Raw genomic sequence first — 21,725 nt, forward strand, 5'->3', positions numbered from 1 at the left:
CACCAGTGTATCATAAGTACTGAGGATACATTTGAATTACCATGTATCTCAATAAAAAGCAGTAAGCTTGGAATGACCTTGAGCCTTTGAGCTTCCCTCATTGATTTCTTTATCATCTGACATTTCCAGGTAGTATCAGCCAATACTTCATGTTAAATAGTATACCAAAATAAATAGCCTTTGCTTAAAAACCTGACTAGAGATTGCTTTCCTGTGACATCCATCCTACAAAAAACTTTGGGTTTGAAATAAGATAAAAGAGCTTTTATTCAGAGTACCTCACTACTTAATAACAACCACCAAAAAAGTAGTAGCATCCTAATAGTAGAGCATGCCCAAGGAGGAGGGTTCCCTCCCATCTTATGAGAAAATTCCCTCTGTTGAATGTTATCCAGCTCATTTCAGCAGGTATGATTTCAGGAGTTATTACTTCTTCTGAATTTCTAAGCCTTCTGGTTACGGTGATTACATGCTGCTTGGTAGGAATAGGTATTAGCAATGTAAATAGGAACAAGGTCCTATATTGTTGCAGTTTGAGGCGGGGCTGTTTTTCGTCAGGTTATATAGTATTGAATGGCAGCACCAAGCTATCGATAGTATTAATGTAAACTTAGAGATTCAGCATTCAAAAATACACATCTGATGTGCATTCACAAGAAGAGCACATGCAATTCTCACAAGAATAAGTACTACCTTGATGCAGAATTACTGTTAGCATGGAAAAATTACCATAGATATGTGACTTTGAACCAATTCTTGAAAGGGAGACCCCAGATAAAGAAGCCAGATGTTACTTCATGCCACATTAAAGTCTCATTACTGAATTCAGGCCTTTGTACCTGTGACACCCACTGCACCTGCGCAACAGTCAGTAGCACCACCCCAAGAAAGCCAGAGAACCATCACCAGAAACTTCCAGGGAGACGGAAGCTTGCCTGTGAAAGCAGCAGTGAGTGTTCTTGGCACTGCTATGAGTCATTTGTTACTCAGCTGTTTGATTAACTGTAAAGAACTTTTTAAAAAAAAAACAAACAAAAGACAACAACAATCTCCTCTCCCCTAACAATTACTAGGCATAGCAGAGCTTACCTTCTTAGTAAATGAATGCAGCCATATCCTCAGTCCTGTGCTCATAATGCAGGCTAGCACTCCAGCAAAACAAAATCTGCATCCTTTCAAAGTCAGGAAAGCCGAAGAAAAAAACTTTGAAGAGAGCACACTGCACCGAATGTAGAGAGGATGTTTCCTGTCTATACAACAACAGCCCCTTGAGTATATATACACTTGGAAGAGGAGGCTCTTGCTTTCTCTCTTCTACAGGCACAACCTTTTTTTTTAATCAAGTTTACTCTTCCCTATTTTGGCTTGTCAGTGTTAGAACTGACCAGACAATTCCCAAATCTGCACATAAACATCTCTCTTCCCTCAGACACCTACTTTCTACAGACACTTTCACTACCTCCTTAGTTCCCAGGCTCCAGAAAGAGGCTGTGGTAATTAGGCTGCAGCTGATGTTCATAACAACATTAAGCAATCTTTTCAATTAGAGATTTGATGGGACAGGTGCACAGTAGTTCACAGGAGTTAGCAGTCACTTGTTGGTCTGAAAAATTTGGGAATCCCTTTGCTACGCTATTTAGAGCTCTTAATTACCCAAATGAGCCAATCTGCTGTTGCTGATAGTGGCACTTTGAAATCGTGCCTTTCTCCCAGCTCTGTATGTCTGTGTCATGGTCACCCAAGAGGAATGGAAACTGAACAGCCCTGCTAGTCTATTGGTCTTTCTCTTTTCTCAGCAAACTCTTTCCTTACCTGCTGTAAGGTGCTTAAGGTAAAAAAGTTCAGTAAGCAAAAAAACAGAGCTTGTGGCTTGCACCTGTGCTAGCAACTCAGCTTGCTGGCGTGTGCCGAAGGTACTGGCTGTCTAGCCTTCTTTTAATGTTTTACCTCCTGAGAGACATGTTAGGCAAGAGAGCGCCACAGCTTTATCAAAGGCTTAAAATTATTCTGGCATCCACTGGGGTTTACTTATCTACCCATTTCATAGGCTCCCCCGAGCTCTCTCTTTCTCTTGGTGCACTTACGAGTTACTACAAGCCTTCACAATTTCTTTGTTCCTCTTCTTTTTGAGGGGCAGGGGAGAAGTTGCCTTATATCCCCACCGCAGTCCTTCCTAGCACTTGTCTCCTTAAATTCAGACAGCTGTGAAAACAGGTTTCCCACAGAAGCTGGGTTCTGTGTTTCACCCTCCAGAGAAACCTTTTGTTTGTTTGTTTGTTTTAAGCTTCAAGCTGATCCTTTAGAGCTGGGTTTGCAAAGATGCCTAAAAGGAAGCTTAGAATTATATAAGTACCTGAGCACCTGACAGGCCCATGTTCAGGCAATTTAGAAAATGAGATACCTATCAGAATCATTGGGCACTACCTGCCTTTGGGATCGTGCCCTTGATTTTTCTGGGTTTGTTTTTGCACACGTGAAGTGTAGGGACAGTACCGATCTACTGCATGTTATATGGATAAAAACTATTTATTAACAGCACTTTGAGATCCTCAGGTGAAGAAATGGTGTTACATCGACTTAATATTAACTTCAATGGGTTGACAGGATAGATCGTTGTGGTCTTTAGGTCTGATCCCGTGAGAACCACAGCATCTTTGGTTTCAAACTGAGGCCCTTGGTTCATAAGGGTCACGAGAGTATATGCTTGTGTCCCGCTCCTTACATAGATGCTGATTTAGTGGAACAGCTAAATGCTTGATAATTACACTTCTTTTTCCTCCTTTATACTACAGGTCCAGAAGCACTAGGGTACTTGATTTTGTTTTAATTGCTAAGCCACAAAGACTGCAAACATGTCTCTGGAAGACATCCACATGAACAGCCAGGATTTGCTTGAAAAAAAACTATTAGACGCTGGAGGATTTGGAACAATTTCTTTATGCTTTCACAAGAAACATGGATATGTAGTATTAAAAAAAGTGTATACAGGACCCCAGCGCACTGAGTAAGTTACAGACCTTAGTTCTGATTTTTATGTTTCAGTTAGTCTAAGGAATCCTCTAAACTCAATGGAGATAAATCTAAATAAAGTGTAATAATTTCAGATGTTTGGATTATGAAGATACTGTATGTGGGGAAAATACTCTCAAGACAATACTAGCAGCTGTCCTGCAAATTTTCCTTCTTTCCCTCACGAGCCAACTTTTTTAGTCTTTAACTCATTGTTCCAGTGAAGTTCCTGTTTTCTGTTGCAAGGTGAGCACTACTGTGAATTGTTAAGAATCGAGGGGACTCTTGCACACGTAAGGAAATGCAGGAACTCAGTGGGCAAATGATATTTTCAGGCTTGCAGATCAATTTTCAATACAATTGTCCAACCGTAGATGTCCACTAGGAAGTAAACACACATGAGCTATCAGCAGGACTCCAACCCCACATGTATGATACCAAGAATGTAACCTTCTCTGCCTTGAGAAAAAGCAAAGTGAGCCAAGCCCACTGATTTAATTTGGGGGTTGAATTAGCTGTTGATTTCAGTGGATTCAGGTCACATTGCAGCTCTACTACCTCACAGCCATAACAATCCTAAAACTCTCCCACGAGTCATCCACTAGAGAGAGACAAAACCCCATGTTCTTCTAGTTTGGGTTATAATAAATAAATTAACTGAGTTTTTATTTCGCCAGTGGAAAGTGAATTAAGAGATTCTAGTAGTTTGCAAACTGCATTGACAGTTTGGGATGAACACAGTTAAAATGGACAAGCCTGCCTGGTTTATTTTTGGGTTTGTGTTTTTACTTTCTCACAACACAGGCCCTTAAGTTTGTTATTCCTTAAAGTCTTGAGCCAAAAGTCTTAAGCAAATTTACAACTGAGCCTAATGCAAACAAAACAGCCACTTTCTTCTCTAGTACGAGGAACACAGAGGGAGAAAGCAGTTTCTTTTTAAGTCACAGGATGGGAAAGCATTAGCAAGCAACATAATCTCAAGATTTTCTTACATCCTTTTGCCCGATGACTAGAACAGGAGCAATAGTAGAAAGAAGACGATTTAATATAATGGGTACCATCCTTCTTTAACACCCTTAGTGAGCTCCCAGCTGTGTACCTGTGGCTATTGATGGGTTGTACTGAGGCCCAGGTAAAGAGTTAGGCTTTGAATTCATCCTAAACCAGTAATCGTTAGTAAATGTTACCGCCATCCAGTATGTGGGTGGATCCCCTGTAATAAATCCATTTTCAACATGAACATGAATACCAGACCTTTGGGAGAGAGAGCTGTATAGTTTTCTGTACAAAAGGTAGTGAAATGTGTCTCGATCCTCCTTGTCCAAAGGCTCTCTCAGCCCTGCCCTGTCCTGATCCCGCCCCAGTTCAGGGATTTGGACATACACAACCAGCAGTGCACCTACAAAAAGAATGCTTATGCCCTTTCTGAAAACCAGGCCTTAAAATCAGGCTAGGCGGACAGTCTCTGTGCAAGGCATTTGAGACTTAGAGAATATAACCTGGCATGAACAAAGCTGTTCATGAATTGATACAAAACCACCTGAAGGTATGGTTCATCTTACAGTTGCTCTAGCGATGTTGACATTTTTGGCCATCATTTTCATTATGAATCAACAGCATTTTCATCCCTGTGTTCTTTCTAGCCTGGCACCTAAGTTCAGTGTAATTTCTGTTTTACAGATATAATGCTTCCCTTCTTGAAGAAGGCAGGATTATGCACAGACTGCAGCATGACCGTGTGGTAAAACTACTAGGTATAATTTTGGAAGACGGAAACTACTCACTTGTGATGGAGTATGTGGACCGGGGGAACATGATGAAAGTGCTACAGAAAGTGAGCAGTGAATTGCTTCATCCCTTGCCGCTCCTTAGGGTTGATAAGATGCTTGAAAGGAACAGGATGTTACTGCTATCTCCAGAGAATGGAGTCTTTAGTTTCTCGTTCTGCTTTCTGAATTAAAGAGCCGGTGGCAGCCCTGCCTTCTCTAGAGACAGCAGAGGACAGCTATGGCTTTCCTGCACATCGCAGAGGAGCAGAACACAGTAATAGGTTCAGAGTTATAGGAGTGTTTGTAGAGTTATGTAGAGAATTTGCCAAAGAAGAACACTTTTGGAAATATGGAGTGACTCTGGAATTACTTTAATGCAAAAATTTAGATCCAAGAAGGACCTTGGTTCTTTTTTACCCTGGCTTGAGCAGAGGTGCTCTTGGGACTGAGAAAGAAACTTTTTTAAAGACTGTTTTTTAATTTGATGGTTGTAGTAGCATTTTTAATAGATGGTACTTCTGTTCTTTATTTTAGCTCTCACTGCCTTTGTCAGTGAAAGGGCGTTTTGTGCTGGAGATCACAGAAGGAATGCTTTACCTGCATGAGCAAGGCTTTGTACACAAAGACCTAAAACCAGAAAACATCCTTGTGGACACAGACTTTCACATTAAGGTACTTGTTAGAATGTAAATGGAGAAAGCTGATGCTCTGGGTTGAAGAACCCAGTTCAGCTGCATTGGTTAGTATTCCTGATTGGTAGATGAACTCCTTTGTAGTCTAGCGAGCTATCACTAAGAAAGTGTTAGCAGTGGATCACTAAAGTATAGTGCCCATAAAACCTCTGAGCCTGAGATTTGTATAATCTTTCCCCATCTGTGGAAAAAAAAAATCACTAAGAATATTAAAATAAAATGAATAATATTGTTGAAATTCTGATTCAGAATCAGATCAGACTTCCTTAAGCAGCTTGATCAAAAGTATCAGTATGATTTATCTGCTTGAATGTGTCTAACATTGCCAATATTTATAAAGGGAAATAGTTGTTCTAGGAAACTGCAAATGTAGGAAGATTTATCTCATATCTTCATCTATCGCATTAGACCTCCTCTCACTCGTAGACATGAACTTGGACTCCTACTTCCTCAGCAGGATGTCACTTACATTTTCCTCTTCCTCTGAATACATGACCTCAAAATTTAGCCCAAACTTTCAGAAACTCAAGAGGAACAATAAGGTAGTTAGAGGCAACAAGAGAGTAAAGAAAGGCAAGTTAGAAGTGAGGCAAGGTGTCACCTCAGTTTTATCTGAAGTGATTGGGTTACACAACTCAGTTTGACAGCTGCCTGTGGCCAAGAGAGGCAGTCCCATTTTCTTCCATTGTTCCTCTCCTGTTGACCTCCTGTTCCCTTGTGTTAGCACTGATGCTAATCTGACCACCCTGCCCTGATTTAGGAAGCCAAACCAGCAGATTACAGTTTGCCTTGTTGGCAGTGCTACCCTTCTGTTGGGGAGCGCTCGATTCAGCAAGCCATTGGAGGGCCTTGCACTAGGTCTTCCCAGTGTCAGATGTGTGTCAGTGCTGGAACAGGAGGCTGTGGGGAAAGGAGGGAAGGACTACTGTCTTCACCGTCTGCCATTGGTCTAGTTGTAAAACTGCACGCTAAGGTTTCAGTAATGTCACCTTGTCAAGCGCACAGTACCCAGGTATCCCTGCTTTAACTTACTCCATGCTCTCCTTTTCCATATCTCTTTGCCATACACATCACATCATTTTAGATCCTCTTCCTCCCCCTTTCTGTAGGAAGATCGAAGGAAGTTGAGTTAAATGGAATCTAAATGGAAAGGGCAGTGAGGGAGGAGGGATATCTGCCCATCTCATAGATTACTTCTGGATTTGAATCTTAGCTTCTTCTCATGTGGATCTTCTGTTCTGCCATGAGCACTGCAAGCGTATCTTGAACGTGATTGTCAATATGAGCAAAACCAAACTTCTTTTTTCCTTACATTATGCGATTGTTCCAAGGGGGGTTAAGTTAATAATGAAGGTTCAGCCTAATGGTTCCCAGTTGGCAGTGATACTTTATTTAGGCAAAAAAAAACCACTCCATAAAACAGCAAATAGCTTGCTTTCCTTTCTTGTAGTTGCATTTTTTGCAGTGTTTCATTTTTAGATAAGTTATTACCAGCTATTCATTATAAAATTGAGCACTGCATGAAATACTTGGTTATGTCCTCTTCATCACAGCACTAGCTCTGATGTGTCTCATTTTTCAGATTGCAGATCTTGGTGTTGCCTCCTTTAAGAACTGGAGTCGGCTAACCCAAGAAGAGACTGTCCGACAGAAGCAAACCAAGAGCACTTGCCAGAACAATGCTGGGACTCTTTTCTATATGGCCCCAGAGCATTTACGCTGTCTTAATGTAAAACCTGTGGAGAAATCAGACGTTTACAGCTTCGGCATAGTGATTTGGGCAATTTTTGCTAACAAAGAGCCATATGAACGTAAGTTACTTCCAAAAGGACTCTAATCACAAAATTACGTTACAGATGTTAAGCCTTTAAAGTTATAAAATTAAGATTAGTAGATTAAATTGCCTGTGCCCAAGAATAGCACCTGTTAGGCACCTCATGGCCAGTAAGAGGCATTAGTTGCATCATTCCTGACTTCTAAGCATGGACAAGAACATCTGAATTGAAATGCAGGCACGAGCCCAATCTATTCACATCCACATGGCGTGGGCATAAACCTGCACTCAGTGGCAGAAGGTAGACAAACCTTGGGCAGGCCAGGATGGAAACTTTGATGTACGCTATTTCCTAAGGTGGGCTAGTTACGTGTGGTTTTTCTTTGAACAGGAATGGTCACACAGCCAGTTACCGCTTCTCAGCTGTGTGGTGCTAATTCCTCAGCATGCAGTAATGTGCTTGTGTAGAGCAATAGGAGCAGACTGTGGAATTCCAGAGTAACGTGTTTATCATTTTGAGTGGATTTTTTGCTAACTAAATGGCTAAAAGTTGCCTGTGTGACCATCTTTGTGTTTGTACCCAGTGCAGCGCATAACCGAGATTCAGGTTCTAGAGCTAGATCTGTCACCCTTACTTTTATATGTAAGACATGCCCAGTGTGAGTAAATCCATTAATCTTAAAATAAATCTCTAATCCGTGGAAGTTAAGGCAGTGGATTCAAATTCACTAGTGTGAGAGATTTGTAGCTGTGCATCAGACATCTTTCTTTGAAATCTTCTTTTACATATCCACAAACACATAGGGAGCTGCTTCACTATTTCTTTCACCTACAGAAAGGTAGCAAAATCCATGATCAGGATCTGATAGGAAATTTTATTTTTCAGATGGTATAAATGAAGCCCAGATTTGCTTTGGTGTCATGAATGGAAACAGACCAGACATAAAGGAGATCACGGATAAATGTCCAGTGGAAATTATTGACTTAATGAAACAATGCTGGGAGCAAGAGTCAGAGAAACGGCCAACCTTTGCAGGTAAGGCATTGCTTTGGGATTCTTCTTGTTACGTGTCTGTCAATAGTTTGTAATGCAGCAAAACAAACTTGAGTGTTTTCCTCTTAAAATACAAATTTTTGCTTTGAAAATAGACATATCAATTCACATGCCCAGTAAAGTGTGCTCCCTGTACCCTGACTAAAAATGGCATCTGGTCCAACATTTACAGATTTGAGAAATACTAGTGAGTAGATGGAGCTAAGACATTTTATACCTGCTGATAATTTGTCTTCAGCATAGTATAATCTTATGACTGAAAAAATACCCTATCGAAACTAGCTTCAGAAGCTGTCTCAGTTTGGCCTTCCGTGAGCGATGCAACAGCCTTTGACTAGCTAATCATCCTTTCGTATGGTCAGATCCAAAACACTTGCAGTCAGTAAAAGTCTTGACTGAGTGGTCTAGGAAGGAGACTAAGAGCATTCAGCAAATAAGATTCTTTATCTCCTCCTGTCTCTTCTTTCTGCCTCAATATGTAGTGCCAAAAAAAAACCAACTCAAAAAAACCAAACAACCAACCCCCCTCCCTCCCCCAAACCAAAACAACAAAAAGCAAAAAAAACCCCAACCAAACCACAAAAAACTCCTACACGTAACAGGAAACGGAGGTTTGGATTTAGACAGGGGCACCAAGAGCTTCATATACAACAGGCATGTACTTACATACTCAGAGGAAATTTGTATACCAGGAGGAACCCATCTACCATTTCCACATTTAACCTGCATAATCTACTGCTAATGGATTGACTTTATGCTTGCACTGGGTCTTAGCTTCTAATTTTCCCATATGCAAAATACTGATATTTACCATGTTAGTAGATTATTTCAGTAATTACATCTTTAGCAGTGACAGGCTAGTTGTTTATCAAATAGCTGAATGCAATTGAATGTATCTTACTTCTTAAAATGTGGCAAGCAATCTTTTGGCCAGTGAAGTCAAGATGCTGTCAGCCACAGATAGTAGACAGAGAGCTTTCACCCTAAAAAGCAATACAACCACAACAGAAAAAATCCCTAGAAATCATCCTGTTCTTGTTACTATATTAAGGCCAAGCGAGCCATGTGAACAGATTCCAAATGTATGTATAATTTTCCTGTTTCTGACTTAATGCAAGTCTTTATTCAATCCTTACCCATCAAAATTGTTAACAGTATAAACCACTTACCACTGAAAACCACTTTCACTTAGTTCTTTTCTTTTTGCAGAAATCAGTCAAAAATACAAGCCATTTTACTATCAAAATCTAGGAAAAAATATTGAAGATGATCTGAAGAAGTTAAAAGTGAGTAACTTTCTAAGCATTTTAAAGCGTCAGTTCCCCACATCCCCTCTCCCCAGCCTCAGTTATGGCCAGATTCTGCCACTTTGAGACTGATCATGCTTGACTGACGTGGTTTCCTTCTGTGATAAAATGGCTGGATTTGTGAATGAGGGGAGAGCAGTGCATGTCATTTACCTCAACTTTAGGAAGATTTTCAACACTGTCTCCCAAAATATTCTTGTATCCAAGTTCGGGTGTTACTGTCTGGAGGGGCAGACAAAAACAAGTTGGACGGCGAGTCTCAGGGGGTAGCGGTTAATGGGTCCTACTTCACCTGCAGGCCAGTAACAACTGCAGTAGTGCAGGGGTCTACTATACTGGGACCTTCCCTGGTTTATTCCTGTACCAGTGACCTCAGGGAAGTCATGGAGCGTACTCTCATAAGGTGTGCAGGTGACACCAAACTAGGAGGACCAGTCAATACAGTCACAAGGGCAAGTCTGCCAGCTGCAGGCTGGAGGCATGGGGTGACAGAAACCTTGTGAGATTCAGAAAGGACAAATGCAACGTGCTGCACCTGGAATAACCGCTGACTTCAGTGCCAACTGGGGGCTGCCTGGCCAGGGAGCAGTACTGCTGAGAAGGAACTCAGGGTGGTGTTGAACAGCGACCTGGGCACCAGCCACAGCCTGCCTGGCAGCCAGGAAGGCCAGCAGCATCCCAGGCTGTACCAACAGTGTCACAGGCAGCAGATCTGCTCAGTGCTTGTTAGTCCTGCCATATGAGATGGGGCTGAGGGACCGGGGCTATTTCAGCCCAGACATGCAATGGCTTTGGGGGGACATAAATAGCAGCTTGCCCCTACCTACGAGGGGTTTATTGAGAAGATAGAGGCAAGCTCTTCACAGCAGTGCTTAGTAGGATGACAAGAGATAGGGGACAAACTGGAACAAGAGAGATTCAAACTGGATGTAAGAGGGGGAAAAAAAAGAAAAAAACACCAAACTTTTCCCTGTGAGGACAGCCAAGCAGTGGAGCATGTTACCTAAGGTTGTCCAGTTACCATCATTGGAGGTGTTCAACACGCAACTGCACGAAGCTCTGAGCTACCAACTCTAATCCCATAGGTGACCCTGTTTTGAGCAGGAGGTGGGACTGAGATCCCCCAAGGTCTATTCCCACCTGAGTGACACTCTGATTCTATGATAATACTTTGCAAGAGCTCCTAAGTCTCACTCATGAAATAAAATGTTATTCCTAGAGATTCAAAAGTGGCAGAATCTGTTTTAGAGTAAGTGTAAAAAGCTCTGTAAATTCTTGGTAATTTTTGTCCTGTGTTCAGGCAGTGTCTAATGAGTCCCAGCCTGCTTGAGACCAGGAAGCTATATCGCAGTAATAACACCAGGGAAAATTTGAAATCAGATGTTTTTCCTGAGTGTCCAAGTTGGTTTCTCCTGCTTTTTTGGCTGTAGGTTTATAAATTATGATAGAAAGAGTGATTTCCTGACTGAAAATAAGAGAATGAGAACTTGAACAATTGGGCTGATTATGGAACCTTTTTATCACAGATTTGATCAATTTACTTCAGTAGTACTGACAGCTATCAGTGAGAACTCCTGGCATTAGGGGTTTAATCTTTGCAGTGAAGTGAGGCTCAAAAGACTACATACCCAGTTATTTTAACTAAGAAAAGAAAAACAACTTCCTTTAAAGAAAACTGTAAATGAATGGTTTCACAAAGTGCTTCCTTCTGCCACCAAGTCTACAATTGTGGAAATGAAAGTTTCTGGTTTAGAGAACATGTGATGTACACGAAGCCCCAATGACTGTTCAAAAAAGCAGTAGAGTTTAGCAAAACGCAACTGATGAAACCCATTTCCTGGACTGATTTGACCCAACTAACTCACAATGTGAAGTACATACGTCTAATTTATGATAGCGGCCCCAAATCAGGATCATGGCCAATTATACTAGCTGCATTAGCTCTCTGCAAATATACCTCTCAAATCATAGGGACCAAAGGACTATTTAGAAAATGGGCCACGAGTCTATTACTTTCTCAGGAAGGAAAGCATCCATTCTGATCAGAGCACAGAATGTGAATACAGCATCCAAGGCAAGTCAATGTGGTGAACTTCAGTAGCAACATGAGTTAGAGGGTTTGGACATAGCCTTTTTTTTTTTCCCCACTAGCAATCGTGGAAGCAGAGTCCACAGCCTCCTAACTAAAAGGACCATGGAATCACAGAATGGTTGAGGTTGGAAGGGACCTCTGGAGGTCACCTGGTACAACCCCCCTGCTCAAGCAGTTCAGTTACTCAAGTAAAATCTAAGGACCTAAAGGTTGTAATGCACTTCAGAATGTCATCTTTTGCTTTTGGAAGGAAGTAGATTTTTTGGGAAGATAACAGTAGTTGTTGATTTTTAATCTGTGAAAGTACTTCTTGGGTTTAATTAAAACAAAACCAACAAAAAACCCAAACCCTACTTTTAGAAATTATTTTATGAGTAAGAAGCACTAGGGGAAATTGAGAAATAATTTTTCCAGGTAAAAAGTTTTTTTACTTCCAGTGAAGTCTGAATAATGGGAACATCAAAAGAATAGAACAGGAATGGGTTTTGCCTTCACTCTAGTGAAGTGAGGATGAGGGTTTACAGAAAGGAAATTGTACTGCATCTTTCTGAAGATTTGCTCTGAACTGCTTGTTCCTAATACTCTTAATAAAAGTCAATGTAACCATACCTGAATGTAAATCTTCCTCACCTCTTCCCTGTTGATGAATGTACTTACTAAATATAGATGCACAAAACAGAATGCACGTTCGCTACCCTTACCTCAGCAGCATCCTCTCACCGAGATTGCTTGCAGAAAGTCTAGCTATTAAGTACAAGACAGACAATCCAAAACCACTCTGTCTGGATTAAGCTCATACTCATGTAGACAAGGGTATTGTTTGGCCAACTCAGAGTATTATATACTGCAGTTGCATTGCAGTCCTTCCTCCCTTCATTGAAGAAAAGACTTTGCCCATCTGTAGCACAGCAATGGGTATTTTCTGTCAGGCTGCGCTCTCTGTAGGAGTATGGGATCTCTCCCCACAGATTCACGGAATCTGTTCACTGTGAAGCTGTGCTGTTTCCTATTCTACAGGTAATCCCTTTGGTAAAGCTTTTGCCTATAACTTGATCATTTGTTATCTCTTACATGCAGAAAATGTGGCCCGAGTCAAATGAACTGCTGAATAGGATGCAATCCCTTCAAATAGATGCTGTAGCAGAAGATACCAGTAATGGTCAAGTAGGTAAGTCAGTCACTTACTAGCACATCATTATTCTATGTATTCTGCCGAAGATAAAGTTGTGTACATGTACAAACTAAGTAGTCTTACCATTAGGGGATTATGAAGAGACTCAATTATTCAGCGCTTCAGAGAGAATTGTAATTACTGAAGAGATTAAATTTGCTCCCAGGCTCCCGAAAGTCATACTTGCTGTTTCGAGTTTTCCACAATCTACAGTCTGAATCAATTTCATTTTACACTCTTCTGCTTTCCTTGCCCATGCTGAAAAATTTGTTTAACATTAGACTTTTCAATGGTCACTTTGATAATTACTTTTCGTACTTGATCTTTCCTCCTGTCCTTTTAGCGATGCCAACTGCTTGGTCTGTAGGCTTTAATTTCATGAAGACTTTTCCTTTTTCCCACTCCAGCGTTTCTTATGAATGCTCTGAATACGACCAGGATGCATAATTATAACGTATTCCTTTGTTTATGATCTCACTCTCTATGGAATCTATCTGAGAAGCACTAATAGATTAATTTTCTCTCCTTTCTCTCATATTTTCTGTCAAATCTTGGATGAGTTGCATGTTTCGTGATTTTATAAAGCTGTCTCACTAATATGTGATGATATAGTTACAGTTTTGTAGTAGTGTATCTGGAATTCTTTTACCAAAGTTTCTTAATGGCAAAGGACATAGGATCATATTTGCAACACTGATTTACAAGCAACAATATCAAATTCAGTAGAAACAAAATGCTGCTAAGTTTGCTCCCACCATTTGAAAGACATTATTAAATGAATAATGTTAAACTGTAACATGCAACTAATAAATCTTCCCTAAAGCTAGGTTTGCCATAACTGTTCTTCAGTAGAACTGATGGACTTAGTAGGGCAGCCCCACTGCTGTATTTTTAAATGAGTATAATTACATTTCCCTAGCAGAAATAATCGCGTATAACTGCAGCAGATTACAGATGCTCTTGTGTTTTAAATACGAAAGGCTTTATTGTGAATCTACCCTGCAGAAAGATACTATCTTGACAACCTGTCAGTCAAAGTCAGTTTTTTTTTTTCTCCAGTCAATGGGTGTTACTCAGACAGTGGTAGTGAAAGATATCCCACAGGATCTGTTCATACATCTCAAGCTTGCCCTGGAGAATGGATGCCACATAGTTTATGCTAATACTGAATTGCTAATAGCTGTCACTTTTGATAGGGTTGTTTCTGTATTAGCTTATTCCTCCCACTCCCTCTCTAGCAGCGATAACAAAAGAAGCAGAGCGAGTCAGAATGAAGGTGTACTAATATGCAGCCATCAAAAGGAACTAGTTTTTGTTCAGCCTAATATGGACTGAATTCATGTAATTTGGAAAAAAAGAAAAAAACACCAAACAGTTCACTGGCATTATCTGAGCTAAATAGAAGCACATACATACACTTTATTCCAATTTTACAGTGGTCTGTAGGAGTCCCTTGCTTTAGGCAATGTACAATGTTTTCTAGACAACTATGAAGCTTTCGGATGCTTTCTTAGAAGTTCTGTAGTCCTACCCTTAAAAAACACAAGAACAAGTAGTAACAAGCAGATTTTTACATTCTTGTTTAGCCTTGGAATGCTGCAGCATGATCCAGATCATAACTCAATCTAGTTCAAGACTGAAGTAGAGCTTCCTTTGATAGTGAGAATTAGTTTGAAAGATGTAGATGACACAGACTTTTATCTGGTAGGTGTTACTTGTAAAAATGTATTTTTTGGGACTATGAAGAATAAACTAGACAAAAAGGATTCACCCCTAAATACCCAGACAGGATATGTTACATAATCATTTGCAAACATGACTTTAATAACAAATTATTTGTGCTGTATGAAGTCACACCTATTACAGTGGTGTTATTTTCCATCCTATTACACTCCAATTTTGCACTGATTAAACTCCAGTTAATGCCAGGGAGACACACTTAAATCAAACCCTACAAATGCTTCCAGGAACTGTTTGTTTCAGTGGTTGAGAACTTGATGTCAATATAAGCAGAGTATGCGGTGAATTCTGACACCACTTGATTAAGTGACATTTTGACATTGATAGCTTAAACAAGCCTGTACTTCCGAGATAAAAATCTGTAATACTTCTCAGTAAAGGCATTCTATAAAACAAAACACAGCTTATGTAGGAAGTAATGTTATATTTTCACCTTTTATATATTACCATAATACTAAAGGTAGATTAATAGATTCTAGTGTCATCACAACAAACTATACACTGGCATTTGGATGTATTTCAAGTATTTAATTTTCCTCCCTTTTAGATCAGCCTCATTCTCTACACAGCTCTCAAGGTCCCACGACCAGTCAGGTTAACGAAGCCCTGTTTGCTGCCTCCCCTGAGAACCAGCCTGTTGAGAGCTGTGAGACCTCATTTACATCTGGTGATAATCTAGAAAGAAAACTTCAGTGTGAATACAACTACCATGTATTTGGGAGCCGGATGGATAAAGCGGTTCCACCCGTAGTATACACCCCTGAAATGAGAGAGGAAGAAAAGAGACGAAGAGTTTCCTACGATCCGTTTGCAAAGTCACCTCCTACTCCTCAACAGAGTGAACTGTATCCAAGAGCTGAAAAAACAGGATCAAACACTAATCCGTATTTTTGGCCACAGCCAGCTGCAACAACACCGAAACGGGGAAATGCAGATATCTTTTATGGGCCAAACCCTAACAGTCTTCTAACGGGAAACACAGAGGGTCTCTATGGATTGTGTTCAGCCAATACCTTTAGCCTAAGTAAACCTCCTGTGCCTGAATCTGGCCCAAACCTGCAGTCACTATCCAACGTAAACTGGCATCCACAGAATGCAGACACAAATACGGGTGAGATTCCTCCTCCCCCAACACCTACGTTTCTGAAGACATACTTGTTCTCTAAAAATGAAATGGCCAAGAGTGTTTTGTGGTGTATGTAACAACAACCTGCTTATTGCTAACAGTTGATCTGTGATATAGCAAAGGTGAATTTATTTCATGAAGTTCTCTTTGTTTACTTGAAGTTAATCCAGGTCACTAAAACGCTCTAGCTTTGACTTCCTTATGCTGGTTTCACTGATTTCAGGCTGTTAACTTCAAGTGAACCATTTCTAAAGCATCAGTGTAATAGAGGAGCATCAGACCCAATGCCTAACTCTTCAGCTACCGGCCAAGTAATAGCAGTATCTGCTGTCTGCTACAGCAGCTACCAAAACCAAGAGCTGCTACCGATCGTTCTAGGAAAGCAAAGGAAAACTTTTGACTCAAAAAATCTAACATTCACACCATAGGTTCTGCTTGTGCAGAAACAACATTTGTAGCATTTCAGAAAATGGATGGGTATTTTTAACTTGATTCACAGCAAGGTAAGAGACTCCTGAGCTCAGGGAGCCAACAAGGAGCTAAGGCTCATAACTGGTTTCCCCAAAGAGCTCTTCCTGGATAAAGCATGGGGGTGGGGAGCTTCTGTCAGTATTTGCCGGTGAGCTGTGGAGTAGAAAGGTATAGAGACAAAGAAGGAAGAGAACACTGAGCATTGGCAAAAAGTATAAGTAAATGGTAACTAGAGGCCTATAAGATGTAACTTTTAGGAACTAGAGGTAGCATGAGATATGCTAGCCCGCTTCTACTAAATATTGGATATTTTTAGTGTGGCATTCTTTTCCAGATCGTCTCACAAGAAAATCAAGGATGCCTAGCTGTTTACAGGCAGAATGCCACAAAGGTGTTACTCTGTTAAATTATTTATGCAGAGGCTGTGATGAGTTGTTTATGTGAGTTTATTTACTGAAACGAATCTGAGAGCTGTTGTGTCAGAAGGCAGAGATTAGAACTGTCGACATCACTAATAAAGTAAAATCTTCTGTTTGAAAGAAAAAAGTAAACAGTTATTATAGGGAGGCTGTGTGCGATAGTATGGCAGATATGAGACTGAGATGCAGAAGAGCTGCATTGCAGCTCTTCCATTGACCTGTCAGGTGACCATGACCCAGTCACTCCTACCCATCAGGAGTTACAGAGCTCACCTGTGGGCATCCAAATTGATACTGCCCTGGGCAGGAAGTTACATCTCTGCCGGACATTACTGCCACCGGCAGAAGATGCAGTGGTGTCCCATGTCTTTGCCAGAGCTGGTCACAAGCAGCCTGCTAATACGAACAGCGGTCAGTCTCAGCAGTAAGCAGGAGGAGCACACTTGGGAGTTTGGACTTTTCCAGTTTGAATACCCGATACCTGACCAGCTCAGTCCATAACTGTGGTGCGCTGTGATCCCACACTGCCATCTACTAGCCAGGTATTCATATACCCACATGGAAGCCCATTGCCCTCTCTGAGATCCAAGGATGGTTAAGGCTATTAGTCACTGAGCAAAACCACGATAAGATCATTGCTTTAACTAGAGTTATTCAAGGAGATACAATCCTGTTAATTAAAAAGCTTCTCATCTCTTTAAGAGCACAAACTATGTACTCATACTGTTACAAATATGGCAGTCATTTTTAAGTACATTTGTTTTTTTATTTACATAATGCTTTTGGCATTTTTTTGTTTTCCCTCTTTGTTTAGGTAACAAGGATTCCACTTCTTTCACAAGGGGAACTTTTACATATTATCCTACTGCACCCAGAGTAAGCACAGGTAAGTGCTGTAGCCTTCAGCTGTCCTGGTAGCCAACAGGCTGTGCATTGCATCCTGATCAGTAAAGCAAAAAACTTCAAGATCTTGAAATACTTTGTTATTGCTTAATAGCTCTAACCATAGCTGAAGTTATCAGTACCAGTATGTAAAACTAATTCCTGTCTCTAGCAGGACCTGTACACGCCATTAAATGTGTATTTGATGGATCAAGGACATCATCTTCTTGTATGTAAAAGAGCTTTTAGAAACATGAAGGCATTGTAAGATCTCCTGTACACCTAAACCAGTCACTTTCTTAGATTAAACGTCAAGTTACTGCAACTCTACCCAACTCCTGAACCACACATGCATTTGAGACACCTGTCCTTTCTTGCTCTGGATTTTTAATACAAATCTCTAGCTGCAGGCTTCATACTGATCAGCCTTCCTTGGGGCACAGGTCTCTACAGTTCAACTGTCTTAAACCCCTGAAATTCTGTCCTGTCCTTCAGGAGTTGTTAATATATGCTCGTTTCAAGTTGTGTTGCTTTGGGCACCCTGAACTCTTTAATTAACCCTTTCAAGGCTTGTCCGGTTTGTAAGTGGTTTACACTTAAAAAGAAAACTTGAAACAGCAGGTTTCTGTCTTCTCGACTATACGCCCCTTAGAGTCTTTAGATGATGACCCAAACGTGACAAGCAAGCAAAGTGTAGAGGCTTGGGAAAGGAGATTTATAAGCACAGTAGCTTTTACTGTTAATTGACAAAGCATTTGTACATGTTTTTGTATCTTGTGCTAGATCCATTTTGTTAGCAGATAAGAAAACAGCAAACATAAGATTTCTTCATTTTTTTTAGCTAAAAATATGAACGTATTTTCTGGGTCTTTCACCTAAAAAAAAAGGAAAGGATACAGGAATCATAATATTTTGAAACATGATAAAATGTATTCCTTTTGTGCAACTTCTAGAAACTAATCATGCATACATAGAAGTATTTCTGACTAGCAGTTTCAGGTTAACAAATATTAAATGCATTTAGTCAGATTTTCATACGCGACCATAGATTTCCACACTTCACATTGCAATTGTGTGTAACAAGGATGTTTGTGCATCTAACCATCATTTTGTGTGATTAAATACAGAGCTTAGTCTATCATTTTAAGTATCTGTACTTCAATTTTAGACCCAGGTTGTGATATTCACCATTTAAACTAGAGTTAGAACATTTAATGGATGATTATCCAAACAGGGTTCAGCAAACATTGTCAAGAGAATAGAAAACTGATGTCACCTAACATGACTAGAATAGTCACTTAATTTCATGTTATGTGTGGAAATCGGACAACTGTAAGCAAAAGGCACCAAATTACGTGTTTAACTAATCACATACAGTAAATCACAGATGCAAGCTCCCAGAGGTGCACACAATTCAGCTGTGCAATCGGTGCATATACATGTTGACTTTTATTGCTGAGGATTCAGGCCTTAAAATAAAGGAGTAGGGTTTTTTCAGTAAGGTATTTCAGAAAACATTCTAGTCTTGACTTGGAACCAAAAGTCAAGAAGGGGGGAGGAGGGGGGATAATAATAAAAAAAAAAAAAAGAGAGAAATGTTGTTGAAACAAACACTGAGCAAGTAGTGCACTGTGATTCACTGTGAAAATAGATACAACTGAAGAATATACTCCTAGATAGCAGGGATGAAATACATTGTGAAACAGAGAGATGCCATCAAGAAAGCATAGTATAACATGGAGTATAGAAACCTTATGAGCAACTAGAAGTGATTTTCTGTAGTCTCACAGAACTTTGAAGTCATAACTGTAAACCTGAACTTACATCTATGAAAAGTAAAGCTGAAAGGCAGAAGTAAGGCTTTAAGATTTAAACGAAAAGCACTTTCAAGTGAAGACCTCCTGAAGCTGTTAGCCAACAAAAAGTTAGGCTGCTACTACACATTCCTAAAGCACTGGGAACATTATTTACAGTCTAGTAACTACCAGCATGCAAGGCTTAGTTATGGCACTTTGTTATAGAATAGTATAGGATGGGCTTTCACTAAAATATTTATGTCACACTGCGTAATGAAAATATGCTCACAGTTGCTAGTAAATGGCCATTTCTACATTAAACACAATAAAACCATTTAATCACTTCCCTGATCAGAACCTTCTTCCTCCTTACCCCCTCCTTATGTTACTTCTTGACATTTTGAACCATATGCAGTTGTTTATAAAATTGTATTAAATACCCTTATACAGAAGATTCAATCAAGTACAACATAAGTCACAGTTCTGGAATTCAAATTGGATCCTACAATCACATGAAGATTGAAGAGCACAATCAACACATCAGCACTTCTCCTGTTGCTACAGAAGCAACTTACATGCATTATGAAGCAATGGGTATATTTGGTAAGAGAAATATCTCCCTAGTTTTGATGTATTCTCCCCATATACTTATCTGGTACAGATTTCTCCCTCTGATACTTGAGAAACAACTATTTGGGTCCTTTTCTACTACATACTTAAGAATGTATAAAACAAGTAAGGGTTTATGCTATCACTGTTCTCTAATACCATGTACCTCATTTGTCCTGTAGTTTTATGACCTCTTATGGGACACCAGATGCAAGTGTAGATGTATATGCATCAAGAACAAGAGGAATAACAACACTCAGATTGGTAGAAGCAAGGTTAGGATTGGTGGTCCTCACCTGACTCGTAGTTTAAAACATAGAATATCCCGAGTTGGAAGGGACCCATGAAGATCATGGAGTCCAGTGCCTGACACCACACAGGGAAACCTAAAGTTAAACCATATATCCAAGAGCATTGTCCAAACGCTTCTTGAACACTGACAGGCTTGGGGCCACAACCGCTTCATTTGGATAGAAAGTGGAAGATTTTGAAATTTAGTTTATTTTCGTTGGTCAATACCGAATTAAACTATCCCCGTGTACTCTTAAGTAAACAAATTAATAGTGTCCCAGAATATAAAACATATCATACAGACATCAGTCAGCTGTATAAGAACTCTAGGAAGGAGCTTCTCAATTTTGCAGGTGTATGTGACAAACTATGATAGCCTCAGATCAAAAAGCAAGTCCACCAACTGACCTGTGAATACACGTGTTCTGACTGGGAGTTTCTTTCCTGGCATCACTAGGTAATACTGCCTTACCGAAACTCACTTCTGATTGTATCACTAAAATTCTGTCTCCAGATATCACCAATAAATAGTTGGGGGAGGACAGGTGAGATAGCGAAAGGAGCAGAAGAAATGTTAAACAATGCCATTTTCTTATACTTTTTTCTCTTTGCAGACAATGCTACTGTCCTGTCCGAGAAACATCTGAATCTAGTGAGAGAAAAGTTGGCCAAACAGTGGAAGCACTGTGCTCGTAAACTGGGCTTCTGTGATCCCGAGATTGATGAAATTGATCACGACTATGAACGAGATGGACTAAAAGAAAAAGTTTACCAAATGCTGCTTAAGTGGGTAATGAGGGAAGGCTCCAAAGGCGCTACAGTTGGAAAGCTTGCCAAAGCCCTTTTTGGCTGCCGAAGACTGGATCTTCTTACTAGTTTGATGCAAGTCAACGAGGAATAAGTTGACTGAGAACTGGGGGAAAATGAGGGATTTTTTTTTCCTGAAGACCTCCCAATAACAAGTAGTAATTCTGCACAGACTTTGTGGAGCTCTCCTTTTTGCACAGACTTTTTGGAACACATTTTTTCTGCCAAGCAGTTTTCAGTAAATACCTCCGGTAAATCAAAAAGTTTATGTCAAGATAATTGGTCTTCCAGAGGATAAAAGAAAATAAGCATCTTCCTTCTGAATAAAATGATTGTCTGAAGATAATAACAACCAAATGCAACAGTAATATTGATTCAAGGAGAACGTGTTATACAAAATTTCTAGATTCTATCTTGAAACATGTTGGTACCCTTGTTCAGTTCTGAACAAAAGCATGCCATTTCAGCAAAGCTAATATATGTGTAATAGTACGTGAAAGACTGACTCACTCCTTGAAAAACTTGGACAGAAAACAAAAATCAACTCTTAAATTTTGCCAGAAGTGCCAATACTTACAAGGGTACTATCCCAGATTGCTCTAAGTCAATGTGATATTATTTTTAAAATCTTTTTATAATGTTTATGAAAGCAGTGTGAATAAAAGCAAAAATTATTTTTGGCTTAAAAAGTATGTAATTGATAAAATACTCTTCTT

At 40.0% G+C, this 21,725-nt stretch overlaps 1 protein-coding gene across 2 annotated transcripts; it reads left to right on the plus strand.

Annotated features, from left to right (window-relative positions):
- The first annotated feature begins 2,793 nt into the window (after nucleotides 1-2,793).
- On the plus strand, nucleotides 2,794-21,384 carry RIPK1 (receptor (TNFRSF)-interacting serine-threonine kinase 1). Of its 2 annotated transcripts, XM_009326449.1 has the most exons (11): nucleotides 2,794-3,004; nucleotides 4,690-4,843; nucleotides 5,313-5,450; nucleotides 7,053-7,281; nucleotides 8,131-8,280; nucleotides 9,508-9,584; nucleotides 12,775-12,865; nucleotides 15,156-15,719; nucleotides 17,439-17,510; nucleotides 19,753-19,905; nucleotides 20,817-21,384. In XM_009326449.1, exons 1-11 carry the CDS (start codon nucleotides 2,853-2,855, stop codon nucleotides 21,101-21,103), a joined length of 2,067 nt encoding a protein of 688 aa, XP_009324724.1. In that variant the 5' UTR covers nucleotides 2,794-2,852; the 3' UTR covers nucleotides 21,104-21,384. The 2 variants fall into 2 exon arrangements, with proteins under 2 accessions (XP_009324724.1, XP_009324725.1); XM_009326450.1 differs by lacking the exon at nucleotides 19,753-19,905.
- Nucleotides 21,385-21,725: the final 341 nt, after the last annotated feature.

Source organism: Pygoscelis adeliae, unplaced genomic scaffold, assembly GCF_000699105.1.
Source record: "Pygoscelis adeliae isolate BGI_AS28 unplaced genomic scaffold, ASM69910v1 Scaffold186, whole genome shotgun sequence".
Taxonomy (NCBI): Eukaryota; Metazoa; Chordata; class Aves; order Sphenisciformes; family Spheniscidae; genus Pygoscelis; species Pygoscelis adeliae.

Bases quoted from the DNA above. Each gene is read 5' to 3' on its own strand.
- RIPK1 (XM_009326449.1), top strand. From the start codon at position 2,853: ATGTCTCTGGAAGACATCCACATGAACAGCCAGGATTTGCTTGAAAAA. The intron at 3,005-4,689 runs GTAAGTTACAGA...TCTGTTTTACAG, and splicing joins ACAGGACCCCAGCGCACTGA to ATATAATGCTTCCCTTCTTG. The intron at 15,720-17,438 runs GTGAGATTCCTC...CTCTTTGTTTAG, and splicing joins GAATGCAGACACAAATACGG to GTAACAAGGATTCCACTTCT.